Source organism: Taudactylus pleione, unplaced genomic scaffold (genome assembly GCF_031769625.1).
Source record: "Taudactylus pleione unplaced genomic scaffold, aTauple2 ptg000702l, whole genome shotgun sequence".
Lineage (NCBI taxonomy): Eukaryota > Metazoa > Chordata > Amphibia > Anura > Myobatrachidae > Taudactylus > Taudactylus pleione.
Genome location: NW_028285104.1, coordinates 987,503 through 1,000,836, shown reverse-complemented (window position 1 = coordinate 1,000,836; position 13,334 = coordinate 987,503). Strand labels below are relative to the sequence as shown.

Sequence of the window (13,334 nt, the reverse complement as noted above, 5' to 3'; positions counted from 1 at the left end):
CAGGCGCCGCCCGAGCCTCACCCTGCCTGTATATCTAAATGGCGGTGGCCATTTTGTTACCTCCAGTGTCCAACCAACGGCCATTTTGCCTTATATACATGCAGCCCAGTTAGTGATTCTGATGACTCCCCAACCCCCCCCCCCCCTGCTCCAACATGTGACAACACACAGTCCAATGCCCCAGTGTATAAAGGTGTAGCTGGTGCCTTACCTGCAGCTGGAGTAGGAGAGCAGTGACTGACCGACCACTGAAACCAAATGACATCGTGAGTTGCCTAGTAGGAGCTATGAGCTGCTGCATTCGCTCCCCACATTATGTGATCTCTGCGGCTTGCGCGGTAGCTCCCTTCACTGACAGGCAGCCTGTTGGGAACTCCAGTGAGACGGAGGTAAGAATCTCCGTTTCACAAAAAAACAATCGTTTAGCAGCGGCTATGGGTTGGCAGGCAGGGAGGGGGACTTGGATTGTGGGCGGCCCCCTCTCTGTCCGGGCCCTGTACTCCAGTCCCGGCAGTCCCCCCTGATCGCGGGCCGGCTGTGGTTTAAGGGACTCCTCGTTTCTTGTGTTTGTTTTATGTACTCCATTTGTACCCCATATACGAAGGGTGCTTCATTATAGATGTACTGAGAAATAAAAGGGCAGACCTGAAATTGAGGGGAGTTGGCAGAATGCATGGAAAGATCTGTAGGGTTGGCCCTTGTGTGTTCAGCCATAGCAAAATATTGATAACCTGATCAACTGTAAGAAGTCTTTCTGAATACATATTATCCCGTCCTTAACCCTCATTACAAGTTTTTTTGACCAACTAATACATATGTACGGGATGTAGTTATGTTGTGGTCGCTGGTCTCAATACCGACATCCGAATCCCAACAAAGGACTTAAGATAGCCGTCGAAATACCGATGCCTATCTTAATCCCGATGCCGGAAGGACTCCAGCCCGAATGAGGTAAGCCTGGGGCGCCCTTAGCATTAGCTGTGGGGGGGAGGGTTAGGTTTAGGGAGCGTAGCGGGGTAAGGGGTAGGTTTTGGGGGCGAGGTTAGCGTTAGGCACACCTAGGGGAGAGGGTTAGGGTTAGGCACCCCTGGGGGGAGGTTATTATTAGGCACCTCCCTGGGAGGGTTAGGTTTAGGGTGCAGTAAGGAGGGCAGGGGCAAACGCACGATTTCTAGAGGGGGGTTTCCAAATGCTTGATCTTATAGTCAGTGTGGCCAGTCCATGAAGAGGACATAATTACCACTTATCCAGCTTTAATATGCATCATACAAAGTTTATTGTCATAATTCCAGCATATACAGGATCAGTGATCACAGTAAGTCATTAAATGCGGCAGTAGGGCCATCCTGCTTGAGCTGAATGTTTTTAATTTGGATATGGGCACAATTCCAAAGCATGGGGGCAAGTCTGGGGGAGCAGCAGAAGAACCTAGCACTGCCCTGAACATATATGTAAATATTGGGCTTTATAGCAGTGCATCCCTAACAGTGCATGTTTTCCAAATCCCCTAATTGGTGCACAGGTGTATTTATTACTGGCTGATACATGTTAAAAGATCCACAGGGGGTGCTAATTATTTAACTTATGATACTGAGAACAACATACAGCGCTAGTAAAATTCCATTATATTACTTTTTCTATTGTGGTCATGGTGTGGGCTGGGGAGGGGGGTTTCCAGGCTGACGGAAACCACCCCTGCGTTTGCCTATGGAGGGGTTAGGGTTAGGCACCCCTGGGGGAGGTTAGGGTTAGGCACAACTAAGGGAGGGGTAGGGATAGTGTTCTCACCTAAACCTAACCCCCCCCCCCCTTCATGCCTAAACCTAACCCCCCCCCCAGTGGTGCCTAACCCTCCCCCCAAGGGGTGCCTAATCCTAACCTCCTCTAATCCTGCTGCGCTCCCTAAACCTAACCTCCCCACCCCCCGTAGTTAACGCTAATGGCGCCCCGGACTTACCTCGTTTGGGCTGTCGTCCTTCTGCGTCGGGATTAAGGTAGGCGTCGGTATTTCAACGCCTATCTTAAGTCCCTTGTCAGGATTTGGATGTCGGTGCGATGCCGCCAGTCTCATAACTACATCCCATAACTACGTCTAACTTCCATTTGGCTTAGCTGCTCATATTACTTTAATACTTTGTATACTATACATACAGTTCCTCTAATCATCTGACAAATACTGTAAACGTGGATTTCTTGGCTTTGCCCTGTATTTCATAGTAGAATTACATGTAATAGAAATGACACTGTAGCGAGAAGGTAGGTCGGGTGGCTTGTTCTGCCTCCAGTACGGTATGCAATCGGGAAGCCGGCGGACGTAAGCCCGACAGCCGGCTTCCTGATCGCTTTATCCCGGCGAGGGTTAAATGACAGGCGTCTAATTCTAGATGCCTGTCATTTTACCGACGCCGGGAGACCGGCGCCCGGCATCCCGATCAAAGTGATGTCGGGCGCTGCTGCCGACAGCCGCGGGCGGGGGGGTTAGGTTTAGGGCTCCCGGGGGGGACTTAGGGTTAGGCATCCCCCCAGGAGGTTAGGGTTAGACTATAGGGGGAGGGAGGATTAGGGTTAGGCACCCCCGGGGGGGACTTAGGGTTAGGCACCTCCCCGGGGGACTTAGGTTTAGACGGCGGGGAAGGGTGGGTTAGGTTTAGGCACTTAGAGGGGGGATTAGTATTAGGCACTGGGGGGAAGGTTAGGGTTAGGCACCCCTAAGGAGAGTTTGGGGGGGTTAAGTTAGTTCATACTTACCTGGGGACTATCGGGATTTTCAGCCGTGTCGGCCTGCCGCTGTCGGGATTTGAAGTCTGACGGTAATTCGTATGTATTCCTCAAGTACAAACTAAACACTGCTATGGCAGTGCAATGTCAAGAAGTTGTTAAATATTTTATTTTCTATACTGTACACTCGATACAATTACATTGTTAGGTTTATGTTTTTCAACACATCCATTTGTGTAGCTATTGGGAAATGAAAATGTATCCATCTGGAAAATGAGGAAACTTTTTTGAGACAGGATTTCACTTGCAGCCAAATATCTAACAGCAAATAATCTTTCTGTGTAGATCATCCCCTGCTTCCTTTTTTTTTTTTTACCATCATTTTATTCAAAAAAGAAGAATACAAGAACATCGACATCAAACTACTAGAATTATGGAGATCAACAATAAAATTTAAGTAATATCCTGCTTCCATTTTGATTGTGAATATTAGCAATCATTTTAATACACGAAGACATGAATGGCAAAGCACACTTGGGACACTTATCACAGTAAAGCAGACGTTGTGATGTAGGGGTCTATTTACTAAGCCTTGGAAGGAGATAAAGTGAACAGAGATAAGGTACCAGCCGATCAGCTCCTAAGTCATCTCACAGGCTGTGTATGAAAAATGACAGGAGCTGGTTGGTTGGTACCTTATCTCCGTAGACTTTTAACTCCATCCAAGGCATAGTACATAGACCCCTAAGCTGGCCACACATCTAAAGATTATCTGTCCAACCAGCCAACTAGATGATTGGTTGGAATGAAAACCTGGTAAGGTATGACAGCAAATGACAATCAGCAATTTTCTCCCAAACGCCGGAAAATGGACAAAAACTGTTGTTTGAACAAATTGTTTAGATCAAACATTTAACAAACTTGTCTGAACGACAATTTTCACCTGTTCTCTGGCATTTAGGAGCAAATTGCTGATCATCATTTACTTCCATATGTTACCATGGAACATGACGCTGTTAGTGCACATTTTTGATCAAATTGTGAATATCCATTTACTAAGATAAGGTGACCTCATTCAGATGGCTATCTACACTATCAATTCATTTCTACAACCAGGTACATACCTCCTGGGGTTTTTTTTTCCATATATAACCTAGAGATAATGATGGTGGGATCTATCTGAAAATCACCCTTATTAAAAACACCTATGAAGAAATAGGCGAGGTGCTGGGACAAAGCGAAGCAGTCACAGCTTTCGAATCGTAAAAAAAATAAGATTCCTTTGTCTGCTATCTTTTTTTTAATGACTGACATTTCAGTTGGGCTTATGTATTTAGACTATTCTATATAATATTTAACTAACTGTCCATCATGCTCTTTCTATACCAATCTTTGACTCTGTAGCTGCTGTGAAATATCAGTCCCAGCATGCTCCGGGGCTCATAGTGCCACAGCACCTAGACAGCCACAAATTGTCTGTTCTAAATGGGTATTTGTAGGAATATAAAAAAATACTTTTTTCTACAGGATAACCAGTAGTGTATTTTTTGTTTGTTTTTTGGTGAAACTTCAAGGAATGTGAATGTTTATTTTGTTAATATTATACAGATTATTATTCTGTAGCCAAGTATAATATTTACACATTGAAGCATGCAGTGCAATTCTAGGAATTGCCCATTACATTTATTCTAATACAACCAAATGAATCCATGGCCCGTGCTAGGCCTAAATATTAGTGAACGTAATGTGTCCTGTTTTGAATGTTATGATATTTAGAAGAACATAGATTGCACAGTGTGTGTATTTTGGCTCTGACTGCAATATTCCAGTACACACAGATATATTCCTCTGTTTTGTTCCCTGCCCATTCCTTACTGGGCATAACATCTAACATTGCTCATCAACCACACATGCTCAGCTTTTATTCTCTTCAAAAACATCTTCACAAAAGTATTACAATGCTTTAGTCAGCTCTACATTTATCTGTTATCACTGTCACCATGTACCCAATGGTTGACTCTCAGTGGTGTGCGGGTTGTATTGCCTCACCGACTAGTGGTGGGAAGCAGCATCTACGTGCCTGAATTCTACATTTATTTGTATACCCATTTATGATTATCAATAAACTCTGCCAGCACAATGGAGATGAATTTAAAACTAAAGAAAGACCCACTGTGATGATGTTGTCCATATTTTTCAGTTCCAATTACTAAATATATATATATATTTATTATTAAAATAAAGTTACTAAAATACACTATTTACCTTTATCACAGCCAAATAATGGCGCTGTGTTTTATTTAATGAAGTTATTGTAGCACCCTTTTTCTCACTTATGAAATCACTTACATTTAGGACTACTTTGCTGTGGATTCATTGTTTTACTTCTCTTTGGGCCCAAGTGGATGTGCAACCTCTCCCATATATTTTCATATCTCGTTTTTATGTTTATCCTTTACTCTGTGAAAGTTACACTGCTTGTTTTTCTTCCAAATGTATTGGCTTTTCGAGGTGGAGTATATTTTAAGATTCAATGATAATTAAGTTAATTTGCAATTCATGCAAACATAACCAACCAAATGTATTTAAATGAACCTATTTTAATTAGTTCTTTGGTGTTCAGTTTGGCAGTGATGAATGATATAGATACTGTGTGTGTGTGTGTGTGTGTGTATGTATATATGTATGTATGTGTATATATGTGTGTGTAAAATATATATATATATGTGTGTATATATATATATATATATATATATATATATATATATACTTATACACATACACACACACATTTCTTTTCAGGAAAGCTGTTGGTTTATTTTTTAAACCTTTTATGAACTTGCTGAGCACGATGCCGATGGTTGTGATTTTACTGGATTTGTTACTTTTCTGTCCCTCTAGATGGAAGAGGATAAGGGTTCAGTCAGCTCAGCATTTGACTTTGCTGAAAGCGAGCACAGAGAGTCGGACAATAGGCAATTGCTAGCTGATGCATCAAACCTGCAGAGCACTTGAGCAGACTAGGTAGTACAACTACAATGTGATGTGTAGCCACCTGTGTGTGCAACGGACTTGATTAAGTGGTGGCATGTGGCACTGTGTTTCAGCTACATCTTGTCACTGTAGAAAACATTACTGACATGTTGTGAATTCACTCATTGGTGGAACTGTGCTTTAACCCACATTGTGTGCTTTTACATCTATAACAATATATGGCATGTCAAACTAACATTCTTTTTGCAAGTTCTAGTACCTCCGTTTCAAGAGTTGAATAATATCAAGATTCTTTATTGTTAAAATGCTTTTTTTTAGATTTATCCTATTGTCTTAAAACTTTTAACATCCCATCATTCTGCAGATAACTTATTTCAGCAACAAGTTAGTAAATTAAATCCATTACTTCTGTCACTGTTATGAATAGAGCATGCAAACTGATCTATTTTACATATTTCCAAGGTGTGTGTTTTATCCTTTCTTATTTTAGCTATACACTGTTTAACCAACATGCTTCTTTTATAATCTGTATATGCACAGCACACAAGGGAAATAGGAGTTTGCTGGTACTGTAGGTGTATCAACACATATTACTTAGTTGGTAACATAGAATTGTAATTTAATTCCTAAATTGGTTCTTTTGTGGGTCCTAGAGGTGGCAGGGGCTTTCCAGCTAATAAGTCGTCATGACTATTTTCAATTTATTTTAGTGATGAGATAGTATTTGTGCAGAAAGACTACCTATTTTCTTGTTACATAAAGCTAATCGTCACTTGTATGTGAACTTGGTTATCCAACGACTTGGATATTTAATTCCTAAAAATCTGTATAAGCATGTTACAATGTATTTCTGACACTCATCTTTTTATATCTAGCTGAAAGAACAGTAAAACATTTCAATATCTGGGACCTTGACCTTTAAAATTGTACAGAGATTTATTTGTATGGTATAAAAAAGAATGCCGTGTTAAGGTGCCCACACACATACCGACTTTTCATCCAATTTGGCCGATTTCGACGAATCGTGACGACAGATCATGTAAAAAATGGCTAAATCGTGAGTTTCTACTCTTGATCACGATGCCGATGCGCGTCCCCGCTCGTCGTACCTCGCATCTTCAGATCTGCCATGCTGTAGGGCAGATTAGCCAATCTGGGATACAATGCATTGGCTGCAAGATAGATCTTTAGTCAGATTGGACATTTTTAACTCCAAATCGTGACCACGACTGCCTGGGGAGAGTTCAGGGGAAATCGTGTACATCGGCTGATTGGGAGCAAGTCGGTGTGTGTGTGGGCACCTTTAGTGTGCCTCCCTTCTTAAATCTGTAGCCTTTCATTTTATTGTTTAATACTAAAGCATTTACAGTACAGTTGTGTCCACATACATCTACAGTATCCTCTATGCGTTGCAAGTTGCACCACACAACGCGGCAGCTCCGTGTGACTTGGTAGCGCCAATCCGCAGAAGCTGCTTGTGCTATCTATTGGCATTGCTGTGCGAATAAGATGCATTTGAAGGTAAAAAGTCGCACAAAAGACACTCAGTGCTACCGAGTCACGCCACAGCTTGTCTCGACTAGTAGGGCTATTTAACGCGCAAGGAGGCTAGATGTATGAGGATCCATCTGTACTGCAAGCAAGTTTTTCTGATAGCTCTTCTGATTGACACCTTCATAAGAAACGATTCTCTAATTACTTAGCAGTTAGGAGTGTGGTAGGCATTAGAAATACATAACTATTGGAGTGTGCTCTTTCTGCTGAAGCTCACTGTGTGAAGTATGAAAATATGCAAATATGTACACACACATGCACCAACATATATTTTCTTTTTCAGTCATGCGGGACACTGAAGAGACAGTGGGGTATAGCTGGTGCTAAAGGAGTCTGGGCACGAAGAGTTAACTTTCAGACAGCTCAGACTTCCTATACCCTGCACCCTGCTTGGGTGGCCGTTTTTTTTTGGCCTGAAGGTGCTTAGCATTATTTTTTAATCTGCTGTTGCAGATGAACTTTTCTTTAAGTTTTACTGTAAGGGGTCAGCGTTAATGATCAGAATTTCATTGCTTTTTTAAGTTTGAGTGTCAGAAATTCAATAGGTTATGTGAAATTTTAGATCATGTCTAAGAAGCCTTAATGGGACATGTGAAACCGTAAGGTTTTTTTGTCTGTGGAATTTCATTGCTTTTTTAAAATGTATTAACTATTAGTGTTTGAAGGAGCAAACCGGGCCACCTGCGGAGGAGAAGGGCAACAAAATGGTACTTTAGCGCAGGTGGAGGGAGGCCAGCACAGAGGTGGTGTTTTGGGGGTGCACAGGGAGAGACTGCTGCGGTAGCGGGCTGCAGCAGTGCGGGGCAGTGCACAGGGGCTACAGAGGGGCTCACTGGTGCTGGGCATGCATCTGAGAGATGCATGGATCTATAGGTGAGATCCATTTATGCATCTGTGTTAAAAACTTAATAACTGTAAAATAAAAAAAAGGACCTGTCCCCACCCCAAGCACAACCAGCCCCGGACGTCTCACTGCCAGTCCTGGTTGTGAAAATACAGGGTAACAAATGCATAGGGTCCCCCTGTATTGTCCAGAACCAGCATCAGACTTTTTCTAGCGGGGGGCTAATGCCACAGCCGGGGATCCCTTTCGCCGGGTCCCCCAGCAAAAGTATCAACCCTGACCCGCTAGTCAGCCCAGGCCGGGGATCCCTGGGAAGCTGGGGACCCCCCTCCCCCCCAATAAAGGGGTCCACCTCTCCAGGGCACCCCTGGCCTAGGCTGATAGCCCGGAACTATCCCCGGCAGCCCTGGGCCGTGAGTGCCGGGTTGATTGTGTAATGTGGTGCATTTGACAGAATATGGTCTTTTGCGGGTAAACTATAGGTCTCAGCAAGCCTTCCCCGCATGCTGGTGCTCTGAGAACCACAAGTACCAGCAAACGGGGCATTTAGGGCCCACTGGTACCTGTAGTACACCTGTAAAATAAACAGACTACACAGATTTTATTTTTTTTTTAAATAATTTATTTAGTCTTCACCTTCATCTGGGGAGCGGTGGCCTTGAAGCTCTTTTTCGTGGCCGCCGCCACCCAGGACTTTGTCGTCTTCGCCTGGCGGGTGCCAACCCACCAGAGCTTCAGCGTCTGTGCCAGGCAGGCACCAACCTGGCAGGGCTTCGCATGGCTGGGCGCCAACTCTCCAGGGTTTCGGCGTCTTCACCTAGGGGGTGGCAGCCAATTAGCTCTATTGCGCGGCTGCCACCTTCCTAGAGCTTCTGTGTCCTTTTCACTTAGTGGACGACAGCCTGTCTCAGCTTTTTTTCATGGCCACCGCCCACTAGGACTTCCGGCATCTTTACCTAGTGGTGGCAGCCTGTGTGAGCTCTTTTGCATGGCTGCCGCCCACTAGGACTTCCGGCGTCTTCTTTCTTCTGCAACTCTTCACTGCTGCCTCCCCACTGTCGGACTGCCATGCTGCCTCCTCGCGCTAGCTTATATAAGCCAGCCGAGGGGGTGAGGCGGAGACATCGGCGGCCATCCTTGCATTTCAAATATGGTGCTGAGGTGCCGCTGCCGAACTCTGCGATGGCCGCCGCGAGCCGTCATTGGCTCGCAGTGGCCATATTGGAATTTTAAAAATGGTGCCGATGTCTGCAGAATGGCTGGCAAGGACTGGATCCTTTCGGATCCAGATCTGCCACCAACACCCGCAACGCTGCCGGGTCCCGCCGCACCGCTGATGCCCGCACCACTGCTGGACCTCACCTGGCTAATTGCCACATCGTCACCAGGTCTCCGCTGCTGCTAACGCCCGCTACAATTGCCGGGTTCCGCCGCTGCTAACTCCCGCACTGGCCAGCCAGCTTGGTGCACCCAAGTAAAGCCACAGTGAGTACACCTGCTGAAGGCACCAACTGAGGCTGCTCAAACAAGTTGAAGCTTCCTATCTCTGTAATGGCGCATTTGACAGGCAATAGTTTAAAAACCGTAACTTTCTAATTTACCTGAACCCCAAAAGCACCTACCCTGGAACAATAGCTACCTAGCAAAACAGACCCCAAGTCTAAATTCACCCCCTACCCTGACTTACTCCTTCCCAAAAATCCCCCATAGAGATGGCAGAAATGTGGTCCTAATTGAGTGTCAGAAAAAAACTGACAGTTGGAACTTTAGATTGTTCTCAAATCCTCAATTTTTTTTGCCCTGATATTTGGCATGCGACACTGAGCGACAGTTCTACCCACCAATGCCAAATTTCAGCTCTGTACCTCCAATAGCTTTTGAGGTGTAGCCCCTCAAACACCATGCCCCCCCTCGGGAGTTCTCTATGGGAGAATTCAGTTTTTTTCGGTTCAGCCTTAATATAAGGGCACAGTCGGGCACGACTGTGCCCTTATACTATATATAGTGCCCCATGTTTTGTTTACTTATTATACACACCAACCTGTTACATTTCTATTATTCTTTATATTGCATTATATACTGTTTAATAGTGTGTATTTTCACTGTTCTGCACAAGACTGTACTTCCAGACTGTTCTCTAACTTTAGTCTCATTAGATTATATTGTGAGATGCTTTATCAGTGCTCTATGCCTGTTCAGTCATTTACACTACATTCTCTAATTTTCTATACAAAGTGAACGCCCTCACTGGCTACTACGGTGCCTTCTGTGGGTAGTACATTACATTCAGATATGTCTGCTAAGTGAATTTCCTACCACATAGAAAGTTGCGTCTGTTTCAAAGCCCCTTTGCTGCACTAAATGTCAAGACAAAATTGTAAGTGTTGCTCGGGACCATGGTGGGCTCTGACTCCTCCGTAATTGAGACCCCAGATAGTTTTCCATCTGCTGGAGCCAGCATGGGCTTCCTCCCAGTCCCAGGCAATGTCAGAGTTGGCCAAACAATTGGAGCTCTCCGGACCGTGCCCTTCAGATTCCACTCTGGCGGGGTCTCCCATTGCTCCTTCACATCTTGTAGTTGAGCCTCACTGGGTATCTCAATCCATTCAAGGTTAGGTTCAGATGCTGGAACCTGCAGCTTCTCATTGCCCTCCGGACTCAACGGCCTCCCCTTGCGGAGTCTTTAGGTCATCTGCGCTTAATATGTACATGTAAAGCTGCTCTGCCAAAAAGATAATTTGTAATTATGTGATGCTGAGCGCTATTAATATTGTGTGGTTAAAGGCAGTGGGGGAAAAAAATGAAGGGTGAGCAAATAAAAAATGGAAGGAGACGGAAACTAAACCATAAATAAAATAAACTCCTTAGTAGCTGCTTGCTACATTATCCTTGATAAAGTAGCAAGCAGCTACGAAATGCATTGCATGCCCGCAGAAGCACGGGCCAAGCCAGGTTCATACTACAGTGGGCTTTATCGGCACAGCATGTGACGTCATCTACATTCTCCACGGCCATGGCGGCTGGAACTGCCGCACTCGATACCCAGAGAAACTATTCGGGGAGGACTAAGAGTTAGGTCTGAAGACCCCGCAAGCCATAGGGTAAGAATAGGGTTAGTCCACAGATTCTACTACAGCATGGTACCGGCCAGAGCCTATAAAATGCTTTAAAAGAACTTAAACATTACAAGTAGTTTTTTTGTTCCATTTAATTCTATTTTATTATTCTTTTCTCTTAGTTTATTGTTTAGTCTCCTTCTCTTTCCATTTTTTATTTGCTCACCCTTCATTTTTGCCCACTGCCTTTAACCACACAATAATAAAAGTGCTCACCTTTGAGCCTTTATAATTTGTGCACCTCAATTCGCTCATATGGAAGACAGTTATCCTTTTGGAGATTTCTTTAGCCCAGCCGGTCTCTCAGTCAAGTGCGTTATCTCGCAGATCTCAGTGTCTGTTCTTTCACCCGTACAGAGCAGTTCTACAGACCACTCAGACTTTTCTTCCAAAGGTGGTCTCCCAGTTTCATATTAACCATGAGAGATTATGATCCCTCCCTTCCATGTTGAAGGTCAGGATGACCCTCACGTATCTATGCAGTTACTAGACGTGGTGTGGGCCATCCCCATTTGTCATGAATAATCTAAGGATTTTTGTGTCACAAACTCTTCATTTGTGCTTGGTGACAGGTCACTCGACCAATTTGGTGGGGACCACCTGGGCGATTTAGCTTGGTGCTTTGGTGGAGTAGCTTTGTAGGATTGCCACGTGGTGCTCAGCATACACCTTTATCAGGTTCTACCAATTTGACACATTCGCCTCTAGGGAAGCTACTTTCAGGATGAGGGTTCCCCACTTAGCTCAGGAGCGTTCCTTCCCTTAGTGGACAGCTGTGGGACGTCCCTATTGTCTCTGTAGTGTCCACCGCGGCTGAATGCGAGAACAGGATTTTGGTTCTTGCCTGATAAATACATTTCACTGATACCACGGGGGACCCTCTTGGCTCTGCTTGGGTGGTGTTTTTGTATTGAGGCATCCCAGGTTCGCTCACTCTGTTTGTGTGTGTGTTGGGTGTGTCTAGTTTTTCTCCTCTTCCTCTCTAGCCTTTGGGGCTTGTAAATTGCCTGTCTGAGCAGGGGGTGGGGGTATAGGAGAGAATGAGTCTGAGCTGTCTAAAAATTAACTGTTAGTTCTAGACTCAGCTATACCCCGTTGTCTCTCCAGTGTCTCCTGTAGCATCACATAAAACGATTTAACAGGTAAGAACCAAAATCATTCAATTGTCTGTGTCAATGTACAGTTTCAAACCAGATTGACAGATTCCCAGACTGAGATTATGGAGAGCTCTTCAGTGTAAAACTAGGTACACACTTGACAGATTTTGCCAACGATTAGACAGATTTACAAACCAAAACAATCCCAATAACAGCTGTGGACAGCGCACGTTACATAATAATTGCTTTTTTTCAAACTGTCCCCTGTACTTCAAATGGTTGAGGTGACTTTTTTATATACAGTTTTGGACTGAGATCTCTAAACACTACAAATTATTGAACAATGCTTTTCCGACGGGAGCGACATAGTGTGTGCAGCACACGCTATATCGGGAGCTGTACCGACGGGATTTAGACGGACCCTTGGGCCTTGGTGCTGCGTACACTACATAATTATCTGGCTTATCTGACAGATATAGCCATGTCGACCCGAGAATCGCATAGTGTGTACCTAGCTTTACACAGAGAGGTGACCGGTAAATGTGAATAGTACTCTATTTCTAATAAGTTAATACTTTAATCAGAACCACCACAACAAAGATCAGTATCCTATTATTTTCTGTGTTTCTCTTATTACAGAGCTGTATATAATGTATGCCTGAGTGATCCATTCCCTAGTCTCTGGGATGTGAATAATATATACCATAGATAGAAACATTAACAAAATGCTTTTTTAGCTGCCATCTGAAAGCTCTAAAACTCCTGTCCCATCAATACACCATTACACACCTTTTACATACACCTTTAAACCTATTATTGAGCATTTTAGAGAAATTCACCTAAAAACTGACATGTCTTTATTGGCCAAATGATGCTTCCTTAAGTATGTGATTATTGGGAGGGTGTACCACAGGTTCTGCACTGTGTCCTGACTTTACAAGATTTTCCCTACTCTTTCAACTGCTCAGTGGGCTGTGTACAGAATATTGCAGATTTCTTTAGAAAAAGCAA

The 13,334-nt window shown here is 44.0% G+C and overlaps 1 protein-coding gene across 4 annotated transcripts in view; it reads left to right on the top strand.

Moving 5' to 3' along the window:
- The window catches only part of ATP11B (ATPase phospholipid transporting 11B (putative)), a 156,068-nt gene that overhangs the window by 134,331 nt on the left and 8,403 nt on the right, over positions 1-13,334 (top strand). Inside the window, exon 30 of one of the 4 annotated variants that reach the window (XM_088456373.1) lies at positions 5,620-5,742. The exons of the other annotated variants lie outside the window; for them this stretch is intronic. Coding sequence (XP_088312499.1) covers positions 5,620-5,704 — 85 coding nt within the window. The 3' untranslated portion in view covers positions 5,705-5,742. The remainder of the gene's footprint in view (positions 1-5,619; positions 5,743-13,334) is intronic. 4 annotated transcript variants of the gene reach the window in all.